General features: G+C 34.8%; 4 protein-coding genes across 9 annotated transcripts; 2 read left to right on the forward strand and 2 right to left on the reverse strand.

Moving 5' to 3' along the window:
* Nucleotides 1-916: 916 nt before the first annotated feature.
* On the reverse strand, nt 917-6,333 carry RLF (reduced lateral root formation). Of its 6 annotated transcripts, none has more exons than XM_022050339.2 (7): nt 6,181-6,333; nt 6,008-6,077; nt 4,773-4,852; nt 4,299-4,692; nt 3,633-3,767; nt 2,107-2,157; nt 917-1,441 (listed from the first exon to the last, which is right to left on the reverse strand). In XM_022050339.2, the coding sequence occupies exons 3-7, from the start codon at nt 4,803-4,805 to the stop codon at nt 1,254-1,256; spliced, it is 801 nt and encodes a 266-aa protein (XP_021906031.1). In that variant the 5' UTR covers nt 4,806-4,852; nt 6,008-6,077; nt 6,181-6,333; the 3' UTR covers nt 917-1,253. The 6 variants fall into 6 exon arrangements, with proteins under 6 accessions (XP_021906031.1, XP_021906029.1, XP_021906034.1 ...); XM_022050337.2 differs by having other exon boundaries at nt 5,973-6,077; XM_022050342.2 differs by having other exon boundaries at nt 917-1,330; nt 5,973-6,077; nt 6,181-6,331.
* A 675-nt stretch (nt 6,334-7,008) lies between these two features.
* On the forward strand, nt 7,009-9,373 carry LOC110820688 (DNA-directed RNA polymerase subunit 10-like protein). The gene is made up of 5 exons (XM_022050264.2): nt 7,009-7,151; nt 7,721-7,839; nt 7,917-7,975; nt 8,942-9,036; nt 9,118-9,373. Exons 2-5 carry the CDS (start codon nt 7,804-7,806, stop codon nt 9,141-9,143), a joined length of 216 nt encoding a protein of 71 aa, XP_021905956.1. The 5' UTR covers nt 7,009-7,151; nt 7,721-7,803; the 3' UTR covers nt 9,144-9,373.
* Nucleotides 9,374-11,873: 2,500 nt separating this feature from the next.
* On the forward strand, nt 11,874-12,787 carry GRP5 (glycine-rich protein 5). Its single transcript, XM_022050398.2, has one exon. It carries the CDS (start codon nt 12,108-12,110, stop codon nt 12,558-12,560), a length of 453 nt encoding a protein of 150 aa, XP_021906090.1. The 5' UTR covers nt 11,874-12,107; the 3' UTR covers nt 12,561-12,787.
* A 1,210-nt stretch (nt 12,788-13,997) lies between these two features.
* On the reverse strand, nt 13,998-20,973 carry AT-HF (HIS HF). Its single transcript, XM_088218620.1, has 19 exons — nt 20,609-20,973; nt 20,425-20,507; nt 19,782-19,876; nt 19,327-19,430; nt 18,740-18,909; nt 18,514-18,628; nt 18,347-18,402; nt 18,215-18,253; nt 17,922-18,020; nt 17,600-17,662; nt 17,433-17,495; nt 17,229-17,311; nt 16,969-17,077; nt 16,808-16,861; nt 16,226-16,313; nt 16,064-16,101; nt 15,698-15,803; nt 15,195-15,361; nt 13,998-14,331 (listed from the first exon to the last, which is right to left on the reverse strand). The coding sequence occupies exons 1-19, from the start codon at nt 20,787-20,789 to the stop codon at nt 14,272-14,274; spliced, it is 1,773 nt and encodes a 590-aa protein (XP_088074746.1). The 5' UTR covers nt 20,790-20,973; the 3' UTR covers nt 13,998-14,271.
* Nucleotides 20,974-21,212: the final 239 nt, after the last annotated feature.

Raw genomic sequence — 21,212 nt, forward strand, 5'->3', positions numbered from 1 at the left:
TAACATAATTCTTTTAAATAAATTTTATAAAAATGGAGAAGCAAATAGAGAAAAGCAAGCAAACCTTGTTTGAAGAAATTGAGTAATATCTCCTTTTTGGGGCGGGGTATTGAGAGCAAAAAGAAAAGTGTTGAGGGCACGGGGATTCGACCTGCGAGTCAGCAGTGAGTTTTTGCATCGAATTATGCTGCACTGCAAAGGAATCCTTGTTTGAAAACAGGGATTTGGGTTCAGAATTCTAGTCTGTTGCAGGCCCAAAAGTGAAGGATTCCAATGGATGCACCTCGTCATCGGATTCACACTTCAATTTTCTGTGTGCGCGGATAAGGTTTGGTGCTACGGGAACAACTTTTTCCTTTATAGATATATGTATGTAGTATACCTGTATATGTATATATAGGGTCAATAACCATCTAAGGTTCTTAGTTTAATAATGGAAATCTTAATTTACAACAAAATTTTATTTGAAATATTTCCAGTGTGACACTATTGAGAGATAAGATTATACAATTTTATCTAAAAACTTTAGTTTATTTTGTCCGAATACTCAAATTATGGTCACTTCGCCGTTCAATTTTGTTACGACAAAAAATGATTTAAGAACATATCTCATCGACATTTATCTATTTTACAAGGTAATTTCTTCTCATTTTACCCCATATGTGTTTCAACATTTCTCTTCTAACTCCACAATATTGCATTATTTATTTGTTATAAAATAATTAAAAGAGAATTCTACGAAAAGAAAATGAACTATGGGAGCGGTTGACTGTAACTATTTATCGGACTACACAGAAATATGCTTTTATTTACTCCATTAGAATTTCCAATCAAATGTGTATTTGTTCCAACCCATACAAAAGATAGATTGGTTTGCTTGAATAGAATCTTTTTATGATCAGACTCGATGATCCAATAGAAGAAAGGAACCAGTACATTCCCAAAATAAATAATTATTCAGAAGTGTCATTGACAAAAATTACAACAATAAGGATGGACTTACTAGTTTCTACTTTGCCATCCAGATTATAAATTTTCTTCTTTCTCCTTTTAGGTTTATATAAGGAATATTACTTAATTCTTTTTAGTTGTCTCAGTAGGCATTTAAAGGATGGAATGGATGGTTATTGCAACTACCAAAGTTCAAATGAAGAATACAACACGACTATCACAACATGAAATGACTTTATACCATACTGCCTGCAAAATAGAACAGCTGAGCCCTGTATTTGACAGCCATGAACCACAGGTCTTCACCGACTATCATCCAGCATTCCCACGAGACACTTCTCCAATAAGAACTCAGCATTAACCCAAGCATGGTATTTGTCTAAAGTTGAATTTAAGGACTTAAACTGAACAGATTCATTAGCTTGAAGAAAATTAGAAACAAACAGATTCTCCAATAAGAATTCAGCATTATCGCAAGCATGGTATTTGTCTAAAGTTAAATTTAAGGACTTAAACTGAACAGTTTCATTAGCTTGAAGAAAATTAGAAACAAACAGATTAACTATCATTCTATTACTTTTCTTAAAACTGCTCTTCAGGTTGAAGGAAGTTTTCCGGTGTCTAAGATTCATAATGACTCTATGGTAATTTTATAACAATTCAAAATAATTTAGCAATCCTTTGCAGTAATTATTTAACACCATAGTAATTAGTGACTATATATATTAAGTGGTTACTGCACAAAAATACTGAATTACTATAAAATATTAAAAATTCATAAAAGACACAAGATACCTGCAAAACACCATAGTGGAACCCCCAGGCAATGGCCTGGCTTCCAAGCTTTCTTAAACAAACAGATGCCATAATTTTTTACCAGCTATTTTTTATAACATCCCAAATGCCAAATGAGAATTTTGACGCCTAAATTAACAAATTCCAATCAGAGTGGCATATTATGGTTTCTCATTCCAAACATGAGTGGGAAAGCATTCCCTACGAAGAGGGCAAACATGAGAAGTTCCCATAAGAAGCCAAAATAAATTGAACTAAACCATTTAAGAAGTTTCACATGGGTTAGGGTCCAAGAAACATAAAAGATTCTGTCTTTACCCGGCAAACCATTAAACATAAATTGAATCGATGAAAGGATACTGAACAATGATGTACAGTCTTTACCCACTGCCTTCATCAGTATTTCATCCCCTGATAAAGATATTTTGTCAAAAAGAAGCCATTAAGCAGAAACACAAAGCACATAGGATGTGTACCACACTTTTGGGTTTAGATGATATATTTTAATGTATCACATGCACAATTAGGGAGAACAAACAAACAAATCCAAAAAGCTCAAGATGCAAGACCGCAACTAGGAAGTTTCAGAAACATCAAGAATTTGGAACTTAATATTCATGAACATCCAGTGACTAAACACAAAGTAATGCTTCTCTTACTATTAAGCAAAATCCAGGAAATGTGTAAAGCTTTGAAAATAAAGCACCAAACTCATCAGACAGAAATTTTACGTAAGGGTAAAGGAACAAGCTCGCTAGATGCACTATCAAGACTAATAAACAAGGAGACTATAGTTCCCATAGACCATTCAAAAGATACTAACTAGTTTTGTCTCCAAGCAAGGAGTGGAAGTTCCATGACCATGTAAACAGTAACAAAGATGGAGCGAACTGACAGATTCCACTTGAATTATGTAAAAATCATGTATGAGAAGAAACAAAACCAGCCACTTAACCAACATGACATAATGAAATCCATGACGAAGTTAGAAACATGATATAGTGAAGTCCATGGTGAAAGTCAGAATGTTAATCAACATAGAGATCACAAGTTAACAACCAGGTACAAATTAAGCCTAGAAAGTTATCCACAAATATGAATTGCATGTAAAGTACTGGACAAACCCATAAATATGAATTGCATGTAAGAAAGACTAAGAACATTCGTTCACTGCTGAGATTGCAGACAAATATTTCTTCTTGCCAAGAATGCCTGTCTTCCGATAAGAAGAAATTTAAGCAAGCTAAGTTTTCTATGACTCCAAACCTGTGGGATTCTAGAACTAAAATAAAATAGCACGAGTCACAGAAGAAATAAATTAGAACTTCAAAATGGTAGAAGAATACGAAAAAGAAAATGCTGCAGTGCAGCTGCTTCCTTCAAGTGCATAATCAATAGTTCTAATTGGGTGGCATGAGCTATTGGCACATGAGCTTATTACATGACACATCGTTATTAAACTATATTATCCGTCAGTACATAATATCTGATGACAGATTGAAGTTCGATAACAGTACGAAATCATCAAGCAATCAAATAGTGATAGCTTATGTAACTTAGGAAAATATTTAAAGCAAGTGCATTGAAATAACATGGACTATGAAATCCTGAGAGACAAAATCAACAAAAAGCCTTTGTATCAGATCCCCTAATTTGTCCTTTAGAATTTTTTTAAAAAAAAACACCTATTCAACATGCTGAAACTGATAAAAAATAAAACAAAATCATTTGAAACACATCTTAAACAAGTGTCTGTCCATATAAATGCATGTATGCCAACATCGATCTTTGTCTAGAAAGATATGTTTGCCAATATAATTATCTATATCTCTACAACACACGGGAGTTGCTCCAATGAGAAGAGAGCATGAAAAACGTGCCCATACCTCCAGGGTGAAACTTCATGTATGGAGATATATTATATACACGGCCTTTTAGAACAGTCCACATGGAACCTTCAGATTTGTGTTGCTTGACCTCATTCATAGATATAAGTCTTCTATTTGACTGTCCATTCAATCCTAAAGCACAAATTCACAAAATCAGGGTGAACAATAACTACCATCATCAAAAACTAAATTTTTAAGTTTTTTTTATTCCCTAAAAGGGTCGCAAGGCACAGGTTCACATCAATATTGTACTCCAATATACTGAACAAAGGATGACTCAGCAAAATCTATATAATTTTTCACAGTGGAGGAAGTTTAATCAAATAAGGCAAGTGTCTCCACTGCTTAGACAAACACATTAGCATACATCAAAACCCAAAACCAAAACATAGTATCAACTAGATGAGCGGTGAACAGAGCCATTGGCTTTTAAATAAAAAAGGGTCCATTACCATTCATTTAACTATTATTTTTGAGAAAGAAGTGGGGTGTAAGCTCACATTTCTTAAACAGCACAAATGAAACTGGAAAGCATCCTTGAACTTTTCTAGATTGAACAAGTGATATCACTGTGTAATTGTTATCACTATTGGCACTAGAATATTAGGAGTCTATAAACATACCCAGACTTCTAAGACACTACTGAAAGGCCCATAGAAGTACCTGCAAGATCAGGATGTGTCCGAGTAAGCTTAAGCCAGTCCATTTGGCTATAACCCTTCTCAAAAGGAACCTTGGCCCGGGCTTCACGTTTCTTAACTGAAGCCTTAGGTTCTTCTGGATTCTTAACTGAAGTTCCAAGGGTGCTAGAGCCTGCTTGTCTTGAAGATTCATTAGATTGTCTTGAAGATGATGCCGAAATCACATTGAAATTTAAAGAACCTACAGTCTCCTGCTTCTTGGAGTTGGCATCAATAAGGAAATTAGGTTTCCACAAAAAACCACCATTCTGATCGCTACCAAAACCATTTGAGAGCTCATCCTTAATAGTAATATCATCTACACCTGATGTAAGATTCTTCACCTCAATAATGTCTTGATTTTCGGGGGCACTAACCTTAAACAGAAAACCAAAAATTTTAACACCTAGAATTCACACTGACGGGACTCACCCAGTGAAATTTAATTTAAACCCACCTGACAAAATGTGAAACTATCTTCTCTATCCATCCTAACCTTATGATTCAACTTCAGAATCAATTGAAGCAATCCAACTCCTGTCAAAAGGAAGCACAAAAATGCAGCAATATTACGAAGTGGTATCACATTAAACGAATCCCAGAGAAAAAAACAGAATGTACATATCATGCTAAAAGAAAAATATTGAACCAAATGGCTCCACTTATTTGAACTTGTAATCCTCTTTTTGTCAGTAAGAACTTCAAAACAATTGGGATCGGCAAAGACAAGCATGAGCTTCAAAGCCGTCTCAATTCTAACAAGTAGATAAATAATAACTCCAAAGCTGAATTCCTTTTCAACAAATAAAAAATGAAAACTTAAGCCGAAAAATTTAGGTTGGTGTAGTATCAAGATTATATTCTGGTTCACTAGAAATATCAATCATCATGATAAAACTTTCAAAGGCTATAAACTCTGGTTGCTTGAAAAGTCTGCATGTAGAAATATGAAAGAGATCACTTCCTTCCCTCTGCTGAAGAAATTGACGGAGCAAATGAAGTCACTCTCTTGAATATATGAAAGGGAATCTAAATTTTAAAAAGCCAGAGAAAAAAAAAAGTTTATCCTAATTCATGATAAGCACCCAACATAAACATTTCCAAGTCATTACCATAAGTTTCTCCTAATTCAGTAAGTCCTTTGGCAAAAGTTTTACACATAACATACCGTAGCAATAACTAGCTAAAGTTTAAGATCTTGCATATATACCGATCAGTAACACCTATCAATATCCTCCATTTCAAGCATAGGAAAGAAACTAAACCGGAAAAAATAGTTTACCATCACAATCTCAGCTCAGCATATACATGAACTGGATGAATGCGCATCCCCTTACTAGACGAATGCCCATATGCATGTTATGGATATTCAATTATAATTCTACTCGAACAAAATCACTTAAACATCAATCGAAACGAGCAACTTGTTGCAATTTCTCAAAGAAGTAACGTTAATCTATGAAATAGACTGAAACAAATTCAAATGGACAACGGGGCAATTCCCCTGAAACTCAAACAGAAGAACAGTAATGAACTGAAATTCCATTGAAATATCTATTTCATTTAACCAGAAAATACGAAAGAAAACGCTACACAAAATTGAAGAGTAGGATAGACGATCCTCCAAAAGATGTTCAAGAGTTTGACAGGACCCTACCAGACAACGAAACTAAGAGAGGTTGCGACGTGAACCTCTGATCGAATGCCAAGGAGCCGATGCCCGATCCAGACCGAGGATGACCAGACAGAGAGAAGAGAGGAACTGCAAAATCAGAGAAGAAGAAGAAGAAAGGAAAAAGCTGAAGCGAGTCGCGTTGCCGGGAAAGACCAAAGTGAAAGAGAGAAAGCTGACCCAGATAGCGCACCGTTTTATGCCGTGCTTACTGCTAACGCAGTTTTGGTATACATTGTCTTACTTTGCATGATGATTTTCTTCTTTCTTATGTAGTGTTTGGATGCCTAGAAAATAAGACAGCCACAATATGTACGTCATTGGCCTATTAAATAAATGCTAATTTAATATTATTGTTATTTCTTTTTTGATAAATTCATAAATAACTTCATAACTTTATTAATTATTATATAAAATAAAATTTCATTTATTTTATTATATTATTTTACTTTAATTTAATTTTTAGTGTCCATTCATTGTTAGTCGTGTTAAATTAGCAATACTCTTTACAAAAAAATTATGTATTTATATACATATATAATTTTAGTGAACGAAAAATTAAAAAAATATAAGTCCCAACCAAATAAAATTTTTGCAATGGATGATTTAATTTTAGTTAATTAATTTAATTATTGATGTGCCATTTTAAAATTATGAAAATAATTTTTTTTGAGTGTAGACAAAATTTTAAATTATTTAGTAAAACGATAATATTCAAATAAAATTAATAAAAATTAATATTTTTTGTTAATTAATTCACGATTACACATAAAACAATAATTTAATCTTTTAAAAAAATAATGAAAAATATTTAATTAATTCAAACAAAAAAATAATAATTTATATGCGAATATTTAATTAAATCAGGGTGTTTTTGTGTGTAAAAATATATTATTAAACATAATTAAATAAGCCCAATGAAATTCTGTGCTATAAATACCCCGCCATAAGTTTTCTTCTTTCCCTCTCCAATTACTTCAGCTTTCGTCTCTTTCCGGAATCTTTGAGCGGCTTCCTCTGCCATTCTCCATCGTCCATCTCAGACTCACTGCCCGGATTCCGAGGAGCACGGAAAATTGCTCCTGTCGCGGTTCCGCTTTTCAGTCTTGGCGCACTGAACCGTAATCCAGGCGCCGCACGAGCTGTGCGAAACCAACACTTAGGGTAACGTAGTTCTAACCCGTGCTTGTTGATTCTTAGATGAGTTTTGAGTTTGTTTGATTCTCCTCTGAATATTTTGGAATCTAATTAATTAAGCAGTGTATTGGTTGAGTGAATAGGATTCTCGTTTCTTTTTTTCTTTTTCTTTTTGTTTATTTGGAATTTTGTGGTTAAATGGTTATATCTATGAATTTCAATTCATCTGGTTCTCCATATCTGTTGTTTGGTGGGCTAGGCCTGTGTTAGATTAATTTTATATCTTATAAAAATTGCAAGAATGATCAGTATGTTTGATTCTCATCTTGACTCTTTGTTCGAGTTCTATCAACTAACTGGATAGTCACTGCATGTATATGGAAGAATTATTTGGGTGTAGTGAGTTGAGATATTCATTTAACGTTTTTTCTTTTTTCTTTTTTCTTTTTAAGTTCTTTTCCTTGAAATGCATGCTTTTCGGAAATTGGACAGATGTTACGGTTGGTTGTCACATGATCTTGTTGGTTATTGATACTGATGTGTAAAATTATGGAAAAAGAAAATATTTGGACTGAATGCACATGTTATGCTTTCAGAGCTACAAGGGGAAAGAGTTCCATAACAGGAAAAGACCCGAGAGAGGAAGAGGAAGAGTGACCAGAGTCCGGAAAAAGCAAAGATGATCATTCCAGTTCGTTGCTTTACCTGCGGCAAGGTAAGTATTTAAAACAGTTTTGCTGTTTTTTAAATTACATTGATTTTGGGTATGAATATTGTTGTTTGTTTTTCTAGGTAATTGGTAACAAGTGGGATACTTATCTTGACCTTCTCCAGGCTGACTACAGCGAAGGGTGAGTTGTGTTTGGACCTTGCAGAATTCACTTTGCTATATGATTGACTGATGGGGAATAATGGCATAAATGGACTGCTGCTCAGTTCTTAAATTGCAAAAATAATATATGATAGATTAGGGATCAAACTGCATGAAGTCTTTGACATTGCAGTTCTTAATTGAATTATGATACGGTGCTGACTTTTTTTATAAAAAAAATGTAGTAATAACCTTGCAGTTCTTAATTGAGTTATGTAGTACTTGCAGTTCTTAATTGAATTACATAGTACTGACCTTAAATCTCCTCATTTAGGCCCTGAAATTATTAATCATCATGGGCACGTACTATGTTGGCGAATCTCTGTCAGATATTTCTAAAGTTTGTTCCTGTCTGAAGAAGGTTTAAGCAGCTTTCAGTTACCTAGGGAACCTAGTTTCATGATTTAGCATGTATTAAATCTGCCATGTTAGTTTTTGGTATGAGTTTCTATCTTGTTTTCTGTTCATTCTGTGTCATGTATGTAATGGGAAATTGATGTTTGGAAATTCTACCATGCCTTGCATTGTGTCTCCACATGTTATCTGAGGTATAATTTATTAATTAATTGCATTGCTTTTATCCTTGAAGTTTCTTTTCTCTGTTGTTGTCTAAGGGCTGGAAATATGTAGTCACCATGCCTTTGAGGTATGGGACTAGCAGCAATTAATGTTTCTGGTGAAAAAATACATTGAACAATGGATTCTAACCCTTAACATCCTAGTGATTTTCATTATGTTATAAAATTTAATACACTGTCATCCATGTACCCTTATTTTCAGCTGCTATTTGCAAAATGCATTCTTTCAATCTTTAGCCTGAGTAAGGGGTAGATAGCTTCTATATCCATAATATTGCACTGATCACTTAAGCATAACCTACTTTGTGGATTAGTTTTAAATTAGGCAGTATGATACAAACAATTACTTATGGTTGTTTGGCATGCAGAGATGCGCTTGATGCACTGGGATTGGTCCGCTATTGCTGTAGGCGAATGCTCATGACTCATGTGGATCTCATTGAGAAGCTTCTGAACTACAACAGTACTTTTGTTCCTCCTTTTATAACCTTTCATCTCCAATTTTCCTTCCCGTATCTTTGCGTTGACTCAATTTCTTTTGCAGCCTTGGAGAAGTCGGATAATGCTTAAGGAAGCCTGTGGAATTATCTGGGGTTAGTTCTCATGGCATACTTTATTCCAGTCATGCTGGTGTGGATCCTTGTCTATGATTACTAAGTTTTGTTTGGCCGAGATCATTTTAGTTTGCAACTTAGAATTTGAATTGCAAAAAAGACCAGAAATTAATGTTGAACTCTGTAGTTTTTATTAGTGTTGGAGCATAGGAAATAATATAACTAGCCAAATTTTAAGATGTTGCATATATACCGATCAGTAACACCTATCAGTAGCCTCCATTTCAAGCATAGGAAAGAAACTTAACCGAAGAAAAAAAAGGTTACCATCAGAATCTCAGCTCATATACATGAACTTGATGAATGGAATGAATGCCCATATGCATGTCATGGATATTCAATTATAATTCTACTCTAACAAAATCAACATGAGTATCAAACCAAGTGACCAACTTGTAGCAATTTCTCGATGAGGCAACGTTAATGTATGAAAACAGATTGAAACAAATTCAAAGGGACAATGGGGCAATTCCCCTGAAACTCAAACAGAAGAACAGTTATGAACTGATATTCCATAGCAACCTAAGAAGAAAGACTCTCCATTTCAGAAAGGAGTTCTAAAAACTAGATTTTTAATTGCTGAAGGGACCTGCAGAATGGTAAGGGATGACAACATAATTCACATATCTTGGATTCCCATACTGAAGGGATTCTAATCCTAGTCATGACAAAAAGATTACAGTTACTTGTTTGTTAGCTAGCTCATCTGCCAACGAACAATGAATTCGGATCCAAACAAAATCACAAGCCAATTTGACTCGATAACAATTTAAAAGATCCTTAAAAAAAGCTCTCTACAAGTATAAGGCATGACTTCCTGAGTGTGTAAAGGTCAATACACTGTTAGATTTGCCTACGAGACAAACCATAATGCAGTGAAGGAAGGGAATGCCTTCAAAAAATCTTCATTCAACTAGAAATTATTATGAAAGTTGAAAATCCAAAATAGGAGCAGACTATTTTACCGGCCAAATTTTAAATAAAAAGTCTATCAAACTTACCAATAACAAAAAGATTCAAAGAACATACATCTACCATGTGATCAAGGTCTAGAATCTTGATTCACTGTCCTTCAAACAAGAATCATGTGGATTGCATTCTACATGATCTCTAAAGTTCAACCTTCTAAATTTCTCGTCTATTTGAGAATTCATGCTAAATATGCAGAAAGAGGATTCAAATTCTTGTTATGTTTTCTGGGTGCCCATAATAGATTCAAATTCTTCAAATTTTATTGGGCCCAATCCCTGTGGAATGCCTGTTTGTCAATTCGTAGTTATCTAAAAATGTTGGAGATAATATATATTGACAAGTAGTTTTATTGAGAGAGTAGATACAATCATGGATCTTCATTAATGAAGTATGAAGACTTTTTGGGTCAACTCACCTACTCATTATTCTAGTGAGCCCTACAATCTTGACTTTGGACAACAATCTATTAAAAATAATTAGATTGTAAACGACGGCGTAGTAAATGCTTTGCAGCTGCTTGATAATAACATTTTGCATATATGTACATATATATATACATATATATGTATTGAAGGTATTAATGGAGCTGGTGGAAAATTTCTCGGATGATCAGATTCAGAAATCTTTTAAATGTATTTGCATTTGCAGGGTCTTGATTTAATTCATTGTCGACTACGTGATCAATTTTCTTTCTGTTTACTTTCCTAAACGGGACCAATCACTTAATTTCTCAAGTAATTCCATTAAAACAACTTTCATCTGTAGTTAAAATTACCCACACCCACACCCACACCCACACCCACACCCACGATTTAAAAACCCACTCAAACATCTATAGAATCAATATATATATATATATGTATATATAAGGAATACCGGAGGCGACATGGAATTTTCCATTAATTGAAATAAGATGTTAGATATATTAATTATAAATATATATACTATACAAAGATAAAGTTTTAGTATTATTCACTCAAATTTTAAAATATAAAAATAAAATTAATATAATAATTATAGTTATATATAGAGAGAAGATATTTTAAATATTATCTGCTTCAAATAAAATTAATTTGATAATATATATAATAATTATTTATTAAAATTTGAAATATAAAAACACTATTTTTTTTAATTGACTACAAATCTTAACTTTATAATTTCTAAATATAAAAACAATTTTAATAATATATATATAATAGTTATTTATTTAAAATTTATAAATATAGAAATATATTTTAATTTTTGATTCACAAGAATTACATTTCAATAAAATTTTATAATATAAAGATAAAATGCAATTTTGAATTAATTATATATCATATTTTCCATAATTTATAAATATTACAATAATTTTGATAAAATATATAATAGTCATTTATCTAATATTTTCAAATATAAAAATAAAATTTATTTTTTAATTAACTATAATTTATATATTGTATAATTAATTTTAAAAATTAGAGACGTGGTTTGAGTTTTAATATATATATATATATATATATATTTGTGACTTACGGTGAAACTACAATGCCTCATTATTTACGCAGAGGGAATGTACGTACATGAATGTGGGGCCCGTATAAAGAATCCATGCAAAAACTACTGAGGAACGAAGATGAACAGAAACCCCACAGATTCAAACATATTATATACATATAGATACTGTACATATATGTATAACTACAGAAAAGTCTTTCAGGCCAACTTGGGAATGGTCAGGGGCGAGGCATGGTGAAGGTGTTTCCTTTTTCAAAAGCGACAGTTGGGTGCATTAACTCTCCCAACACGGTTTTTAGATGAGAAGATGATCCAAATTTAATTAACCTTTCTTCCCCGCCATTAATCCCTTCTCTGTTCTCCATCTATATAAACCCCTTTCTTCACTCCCCACTACTCACTGCTCATCATCTCTTTCCAGTACTACACCACTCACATAACCAACACAATGAAGAAGCTTCTTCTCATTTTGCTTCTTGGCCTTGTTGTGACCTGCATTGATTGCAGGAAGCTGGTGGGGAATGATGAATATCAGAAGGGTTTATTTGAGGATCAGAAGAATTTATTTCACCGCGGTGGTGGTGGTCTTGGAGGTGGTGGTGGGGGAGGATTAGGTGGTGGGGGAGGGTTAGGTGGTGGAGCTGGATCTGGGTTTGGTGGGGGTGCCGGAGGTGGTGGCGGACTCGGTGGTGGTGCAGGAGGTGGTGCAGGAGGTGGTGCAGGAGGAGGGTTCGGTGGTGGTGCAGGAGGTGGTGCAGGTGGAGGGTTTGGTGGTGGAGCCGGTGGTGGTGGTGGGTTTGGTGGTGGTGGTGGGTTTGGCGGTGGAGCTGGTGGCGGAGCTGGTGGTGGGTTCGGTGGTGGAGCTGGTGGCGGCGGTGGCTTTGGTGGTGGACTGCCTTGAAGATTATAATGATAATATAAAGTATTGAAACTTATATTTATATGATCATTTCTGAAAAATGTATCATGGGGTATAATTAATTAAGTACGGTGTTTTTTACCAGTTATATTTAATTAAAAAAGAAATTGTGTGTGTTAATTTTTGTTTTAGTTGGTATCTTGTGCTGATCATGTGATGGAAAACAAAATTAATTAAGATTGGACCGTGGACGGACGTTAGAAGTAATATATGAATGTGCATATATATATATATGTGTGTGTGTGTGTGTGTGTGTATTAATACTGTAGATTGCATTATAGTATATATAAATGTATAGATATTGATATATACATGAAATATATTAGGGTATATGCGTCCAATCAAACAAATAGTGTTATGTAAGAGGTAAAGTTCGCATGGAAGTAAATATTAAAAAGATTGAATAGTTAAGTCATACGTAGAGTGCTGGAAATAGTATTGACAATTCCAAATTTATTGTTTTTTATTAAGCCTTTTATTGAATAAAAATGTAATTTCTATAAATTAAATATATATATATATGTATGTATGCATGCGTATACGTATACTAACACGGACAAGTATGTTTTTACGTATCTATATATATATATATATATATATATATACAAGCACATTAGAATGACGAGAATAATTTTTATTTTAAATCAGATGATGAAGGTAAAAGTTAGCATATAGTTGATTAGGATTAATTTGTAATATTTGATTTAATAAAATAAATATTTTAATTTATTAATATTTTAATTATATTATAGTAATTAAATTGAATTAAATTTTGATAAATTTATTAAAAAATATTTTGATAATAAAAAATAAATTTTTTAATAATAAAAATCATTTGAGAACCGCTAAAATGTCAAAATATGTTGTTATAATAAATAATTTTCAATATTCAAAACTTCATACACATTTTTCAGAAGGCCATGAAGTCTGTACTACCATATGTAGCCCATGGGCACACACACTCATGGCCCCATAAAGGGTGAAAAGGTCTCATCTCAAAGGGCGGTTTCCAGACAAAAGGCATAATGATAAAGAACCTTATTTAACAAAAATATCACATTTTTAGCATAAGAAAGTGGTTGCACACAGCAGCAGCCCAGGCAGGGGCAGTCCAGCGCAAGCATGGTAGCCTACAGCGCGTGTGGCAGCCCACACTGCCGGTTGGGTATGGCTGCGTGCGCAGCCCAGAGGGGGGTGTGTGCGAGGCCTGGTAGCACGAAGCAGCCAAGTGCGCGTGCGCAGCACAGAGGGGGTGTGTGCGAGGCCTGGTGGCATGGGGCGTGTCAGCACTCACTGTGCTGCTGGGGGCACACAGGGAGATAGGCACGCACGCAAGGGGCCTGCACCGCACTGTGCTGCAACGCAGTGGTAAAACAAGTATTCGATAACAGTTAATTTTTCATTCATTAAAAAAATAAATACCAGAAAGTCCTTTTTTTGGGTTGAAAAGGGGCCTGCACCGCACTGTGCTGCAACGCAGTGGTAAAACAGTTACCCATATCAAACAAAATGCAGCAAGAATTTTAGTCATGCCGAAAATAAATTATTGATACACTGTTTAAGTTAAATCCAATAATTCTGAAAGCTGCAAAGAAAAAGATGTACAGCTCCAATCCAATTCTCAACTCCAAGAGGATGAATTTCAGATTGGTGTGGCCAACATTGTCGGAGTTCTATGCCACTGGCTGTATTATTAGATCCTGACTTCTATGCCTTCCTTCAACAAGTGCTCTTTTACTGATTGAACAGGGACCTGCAACACACAAAATCAAGTATAAATTTAAGCTGTTTAAAACCAAACAGCCCTTAGAATATTCAAGAGAGAGTGTTTCAAATATGCATTTAACTCTCAGAAAAATGAAAGCTCCATTATGGTAACCATGAACTCCGATCTTCTCTATGCCTTGACAAAGTGGGACAGTACTATTATAAGTTTGATGAACCGTCAAAATTAAAATTTTTTTATATTAAAATCTAAAAGTTTAAGTAATAGCACTTGGAATAAATTTTGAGAGTATTTTCTAACAAAATAAAGCATGTGTAAGCAAGTTCAATATTCTGATCTAACTACAGTTGAAGTTAAGATAGCTGGCATGAGTAATATAGCTGGCATGAGTAACTATAATTGTTAAAAAATCAGCAAGATTTGATCTCAAATCACGAGCATATCTCTTCCGTTTTATGTTGTCTAAAAGGTTAAAGTAAAGCATTCTTGCTGTAAATATCTGGCAGGGGTTACACACAAGAGTCCTAGGAGTCTATGTTACTGAAGCCAAAGTCCGGGGATAGTGAGAATCTGGTGAATCCTTGAACTTATAATTTTAATGGTTCTTAATTTGGTGTCGTTCTATTTGATTTAAATAATTTAGGAGGAAGAATATCATATCCTACAAAATTTTCAATTTATCTGTCAAAAACAAAAATCAGCACTAGTTTCGTTCACTTTAGATGAGCTAATGGGATAAGAGCCAATCAACAAAAATACTGCATGGAAATTTAATGGCCTAGGAAAACCCTACAATATAGTATTGCAGTGCAGATTAAGCATCCAGAAATACTTAAAATATGTCCATTTCAGATACAATCAGAAGTTTGGACAAGATTGTCTATATTTACCTCCTTTCGATGGAAAATACCAGCAGCAAGGGCTGCAGATGCATTTGTTTTTGTAAACACCTCAGAGAAGTGCTCTGCAGCACCTGCCCCACTACTTGCAATTACAGGGATGCTAACTGCATCTGAGATCAACTTTATTAAATCTATATCAAATCCTTTCCCTTGACCTGAAAAGGAAACAAGCAGGTATTGTGACCACAAAGATGGAAAAATATGTAAATTAACCAGTAAAAGAATGAACCAAAAATGACTCGAGGCATGCATCTCAAAAGACGTCAGTATCCTTCAATGCAATATGAGTTTAAAGATTTTTAATAATCACTACTGTAAGAGACTGTTTAGATGTTGCAAATTAAAACTACAATATTAAATCCTTGGGTCAAGTTTTGACCACTATTTCCAATGGACAACGATTACAAATTTCAATACCATTTTCACCACAGGCCTCAACTAAAAACATGAGTGGGGATTACAAAAAATCCTGAAGGCTGAACGTTTCATACCATCACAATCAATGCAGTTTAAGAGTATTTCTCCAGCTCCTAGCTCTTCAACAGCTCTAGCAAGCTCATAAGCTCCAATGGGCCGACCTTCTCGCCCACCATTAACCTATAAAACCAACAAAACAGATTCAATTTAAATGCAATAAATTAGAGCTTTTGAAATACAAACTTTGAAGGAAAGATATATAAGAACAAGGCCAATCATAATGCAGAATACAACATCCTTACGGCAAATTGGCAATGGCCATAACAACATAAAAATAAAGGATAAATACTACGAGAAAACGTTACTGAGCCAAATATTAATCTATGCCAGTTTAATGAACTATGATTAATGCAAAAATGAAAAAAGCAAGTCATGCCTACCGTACACTGATACCACACATATTCTTCCCCATTTGGACCTGAGATCACCAACAGAAACACAACGATCAACAATCATGGGGAACTATGTAAACAAGTTCTTGAAACTCGGATAACTAAGCTTCCTTCATAAAAGATCCCATTGTTAGGGCATTGCTTCTTTACCTGGGTTTGTCATCCTTATGGACTTGAACTCCACATCATTAGGGCTACTGATATAAACCCTCCGTGGATCAATGCTTACAACCACTGCCTGTCAGGTACATAAAAAATCAGCTCAGTACATGTCCAAGATCAAGTTTACCCAAAAGTTGTAACTAAATAAACGAACTACCCAGTAAATTAACTTTTACAAGTACCATCGCAAAATTTTACAGGAATGGATGACTTAAAAATTTTACAATTATAAAGTTTCTGTTGTAATCATCACTTTCCGATTAGCATGTTATGACAAAAGAATAATGTAATAATGTACATATAGAAGCTACAAACTCTGAGGAAATGTTAAAAACTCTAATACATGCAGAAGCCCAACTGATAATCAGTGAATGTTATGAGTCATGAAACTCGCTCAAATGGGGCCCACTAAATGCCAACATAAAATTACTTCTCCCTATTTTGTCTTAAAAGTACACTTAACATACTAGCGTAGAAGGAATATTGACAAGTTAAAGCATGCATGTTACCAATAAACAAGAATGCATGTAAAACAAGAAGCAGGGACGCGCATATCAGACAAAAAATTACCTGGTTTCCATAAACTCTAGATATTTGTTCCAAGCTGCTCTTTCCAGTCTTTACCTACACAAGCATAATTTTAGAATTACCACTAAGGGCCTACTTGCATGCACACACAACAACATTAGCTTCAGAACTTAAAGAAAGTAGATGAGAGAAGCCAAACATACTCCTGTTTTCAAGTATTCTTCTGCAGCATAGACTGCATCACTTCCAATAGAAATCTTATCAGCCCCAGATCTGAAATATTCTGAAGCAACTTCCAAGCTAGAATAGTGCCTAAGATGGAGCAAATTAAATACATTTTAGTCATTCACTTGATCACTCAGAAGTTGTGAAACTATAGAACCATTGATCTTCCTTATAAATGAAGTTGAAATATAACAAATGGATATATAGAGACTGAACCACTTTGAAGATTAGAATATACCTGCCATTTGCATCAGTAAAATCTCTTATCCCACCACCAACTGTTAATGGGACAAAAACATTTTCTGAAGCATATCGTAGAACCTGAGAAGCATAGAAAGCATTTAAATTAGACAAAATGCATAAGGAAATAAAAGGGATTAATACGTGCTGCAAAAAAAAAAACTTTCTCTGAGGAACTTCTTGCAACTACAACCTAACAAACCTGCAACATTGGCAAGTCACCTAAAGGAAAGTCGCGGAATCCTGTTATATTCAAAAAACTGACCTGAAATGAACAAGTAGAGAGGTGAATAACATATTTAAGAATCAAACCGAAAATCGAAGCATCATATGACATAGTCCAGGTGAAAATACTCAACGGAAGCATACCTCATCAGCCCCATCATTGTAGTACGTCCCAGCAAGCTCCACAGGCTTGCCAAGGTTCCTCACCTGCAAAAGGTATTTCAAGTTATCACCAAAGTAAGATGGAACTTCCCTGATGGCTGTAAAATGCAGACGTTGACTGATACAAAACCAGCCAGCAGAATGAATTGGGAGATACAAAATGTAAAATACATTTCTCTCCTAGTTGAGACAGCAATTCATTAATGCAAAAACAAGCACTACCCGATAAAATGAAATCCTAACTTATGTTTAACTGAAGCTCATAGAATTACATGACTAAGCATAAATGTACTATCTGCCTAACCTCGTTATCTTTTGTATGCTCTCTCACATCATATTGATCACCTTTAGTAACAACAAGATCCCCTTTGTCATTTGCCCTCACATCAAGACAAGCGATGACCTGAAAAAGCAAAACTATGAATATGTAATATAATATATATTACATATCACTAAGCAAAGGGATTTCTTGAATGCAAAATGACTCTTAATTAAAAAGTGATAACAAGTTGGCCAATCACGAAATCTACAAGCTCACAAAAGAATGAATGGTAAAAAGAACCAACAGGTGTAATAATGTCGGCCAGAAATTATTACCCGCTTAGCAAGTTTTGAAGCCTTCCTCACCGTTGGCTTCTGTCTTCAAGTGAAACGTGAAGATCATTAGACAGATAAGTCTCAAAACCATGAAACAAACAAATAGCATGTACATAAATGATGAAAATCTACCTTTGTTACATGTGAGTTTTTATACAAGAACCTTCTCAACACAGAAAGACCAACATCTGAAAAATTCATTTAATGATTTAGTACAGGCAAAGGAAGTCTGAAGTCTTAAACCTGAATAGCTGCATAAAACAAAATAAAGCAGAACATCTAAGGGGAAGCTATCCTGCCTCCGCTTTTTTCTGGATGGAACTGGACTGCGTGCACATTTCCCCTTCTAATAGAAGCTATAAATTCATCACCATAAGTGCAGGTAGATGCGACCCAATCTTTGTTTTCATTTGACTACAAAAGCATAAAAGGATGAAATTTCCGGCAAACAAAGACCAAATGTGGTGGAAAAGTCCCACACACACACAAACTAAACAAGAGGGAAGGGTGTAAAAGGAAACATACAGGCATGGCACGATATGAATGAACAAAATAGACATGGCGATCTCCAACATCATCCAATATTTCAGATTCTTTTACGATTTGCAATGCATTCCAGCCAATATGGGGTACTCTAAAACCATTTAATGAGTCGAAACGCCCAACTATACCCGGTATTAAGCCAAGCCCATCCACTGAGACATGGAAATGGAAAAAAAAAAGAAGAATACAACAAAAACATAAGCTTTGGATCTCAACAAACAAAATTAAGAGGAACTAGATAACACATAATGATAAATGTACTTTCTTTTAGAGAAAAAAGAGGAATACTATTAACAAGGCACCAAGGGCCAATATAAATTGCAAAAAGAAAACAAAATATCTATAAGGTTCTCTAGATCATCCCCAATATTAAGAGGATAATCATTAAACAAAATACTCAAGTTCTAGAACCATTTATCTGCGATGCTAGCAAAAAGAGACACAGTACCAAGAGAAACCCTCTCGTTCCTTGCCATCCAGCTTATGCAAATGATAGCCAGCAGAATGAGGGTGATAAGCTTAACAATGCTAAAAGTATTTACTGGCAACAAGAGGAAAAAACAGCTCACCTGGTCCATTCTCCTCACTGTACTCAAAAAGTAGTTGCAGCCCAAGGCATATGCCTAAAAAAGGACGATCATTTTCAATATAGGTACATAGTGCTTCTGCCATCCTGCAACCAGTGAAACCGTAAACAATATGGAAAATAATGAAATATAATTAACTGACTCCCTTGAGTCTAATTGGCCCACTACCCTAGAAGAAATCAATCAACTTAGATCCAACTTTATCATCCTCTCTACAAAAACCCATTTGCTAATGGATATAAACAATCATGAACATGTATAAAACAACAAATCTGTGACACAAATATTTACCTGAACAAAAATAATACCTGTAAAACAAACATTGGTGATGTTATTTCAACTATATGGTTACAATCTTCACCATTATTCCCATTGAAACAGCTAACAAAAGAATGAACCTGTGAATAATATCATATGACAGAAGAAAGAACATATACCCAGTCTTGTTAAGCACATCCATCGCAGGAGCAAAAGCCCCAACACCAGGAAAAATAAGGCGATCAGCATTCAGTATGTCTTCTGGTCTTTGGACCTACATGTTAAATTTTCATTGCATCAATCAACTTACTAACTAAGCATGTGCTAAGCTAGATACTTGAAACACCATTTTTCATCAATAGAACTGATGGAAACAAACATGATAGCTAACTGAAAACAGAACTAATAGAAATTGACGCACATGCAGGACAAAATAGAATTAGCGAACACATTAATTTAGAAGGGAAAAAGAAAAAGATCACTGAAACGCCATTTTTCAGGAGAAGTGGTATATATGAATACTGAACTAGCGGAAAAGAGGTTAACAGAACTGCAGGAGAAAATATAATCATTGAGCACATTAAATTAGAAGGGTGAAAAAAAAAGATAATTGGTGAATCAGAAAAGGTGACATCTTTTGACACGTGAATTGAAGTCTAGCATAAAAACAAAAAAGAACTGAAGAAGTTCTGGGAAGTTTATTGACACTAATGGTAATTAGACGAGCTATAAATTCCAGTATCACCCAATAACCAGTTCTATAAATTTGAATATGACGAAGAAGAAATAGGTGAAAACAATAATGGCGGTTAAAAAACTCACGTCTTTGATGTTGAAGCCGAGATGTCGAACCGCGTTTCTCAAGCTACGAACATTTCCAGCTCCGTAATCAAGCAAAGTCACAACTGAATTGTGTATGACGCAATTAAAACAAAAGTATTCAGAAACGAGATACGTCAAAATGATATGAAATGAAAAAAATACATGTGAGTAGAACAAAGAGTACCGGAATCAGAAGCAGAAGAGGAACGGACAGAGAGGTTTCTTCGTGACTTGAATTTAAGGTAATTTCCTCGAGGGTTTTTGCCCAGAGATAAGAGAGACGACGATGATGAGTAAAACGAGGGAGATTGCATTCGTTTGAGCGATAAGTTTGACGACGCAGCAGGAAATGGCGCCGCCTCCATTGTTGCAGGTCCTTCAGCAACAATAGCTTCCCCTGTAACGAAGAGACAAGGACTGCTGTATTTGTATGAGTGAATGTGACGGCTTTAAGACCAAAGGCAGGCAGGCAGGCAGGCAGTTAGGGACCGGAAGACTCTAAACGGCGTCGTTTATCTCAAGAGCTCAACATTCGTCCAAGACTTCGGCTCCCCATTTCGGTAAGTTGATCCACTGTATTTCGGGTGTGCGTGGGTTCAAGCTCGGACCGGACCGGTTGGACAGACTAGATAGAGATTGAAAATAATAGAAAAAGAAGGAAGAGCAAAAATGGAACAAAGAGAGAGTAGAAAGACAAAGAAAATTTTCCTTCTGAATTCTGTTTTGCTGCTTACAGGAATACATATATTGCCACTTTGTGTTGTACTGTAGCAGAAGAAAGCAAAAAC

Source organism: Carica papaya, chromosome 4, assembly GCF_054855325.1.
Source record: "Carica papaya isolate Zhongbai chromosome 4, ASM5485532v1, whole genome shotgun sequence".
NCBI classification, from domain to species: domain Eukaryota; kingdom Viridiplantae; phylum Streptophyta; class Magnoliopsida; order Brassicales; family Caricaceae; genus Carica; species Carica papaya.

Bases quoted from the DNA above. Each gene is read 5' to 3' on its own strand.
- AT-HF (XM_088218620.1), bottom strand. From the start codon at position 20,789: ATGGAGGCGGCGCCATTTCCTGCTGCGTCGTCAAACTTATCGCTCAAA. The intron at 17,496-17,599 runs GTATGCTTCCGT...TGTTCATTTCAG, and splicing joins ACAATGATGGGGCTGATGAG to GTCAGTTTTTTGAATATAAC. The intron at 17,078-17,228 runs GTATATTCTAAT...GCTCCATCTTAG, and splicing joins TTTACTGATGCAAATGGCAG to GCACTATTCTAGCTTGGAAG.
- RLF (XM_022050339.2), bottom strand. From the start codon at position 4,805: ATGGATAGAGAAGATAGTTTCACATTTTGTCAG. The intron at 4,693-4,772 runs GTGGGTTTAAAT...TTTCTGTTTAAG, and splicing joins ATAGTTTCACATTTTGTCAG to GTTAGTGCCCCCGAAAATCA. The intron at 1,442-2,106 runs GTATCCTTTCAT...ATTTAACTTTAG, and splicing joins AGACTGTACATCATTGTTCA to ACAAATACCATGCTTGCGAT.
- LOC110820688 (XM_022050264.2), top strand. From the start codon at position 7,804: ATGATCATTCCAGTTCGTTGCTTTACCTGCGGCAAG. The intron at 7,840-7,916 runs GTAAGTATTTAA...TTGTTTTTCTAG, and splicing joins GTTGCTTTACCTGCGGCAAG to GTAATTGGTAACAAGTGGGA. The intron at 9,037-9,117 runs GTACTTTTGTTC...TTTCTTTTGCAG, and splicing joins GAAGCTTCTGAACTACAACA to CCTTGGAGAAGTCGGATAAT.
- GRP5 (XM_022050398.2), top strand. From the start codon at position 12,108: ATGAAGAAGCTTCTTCTCATTTTGCTTCTTGGCCTTGTTGTGACCTGC.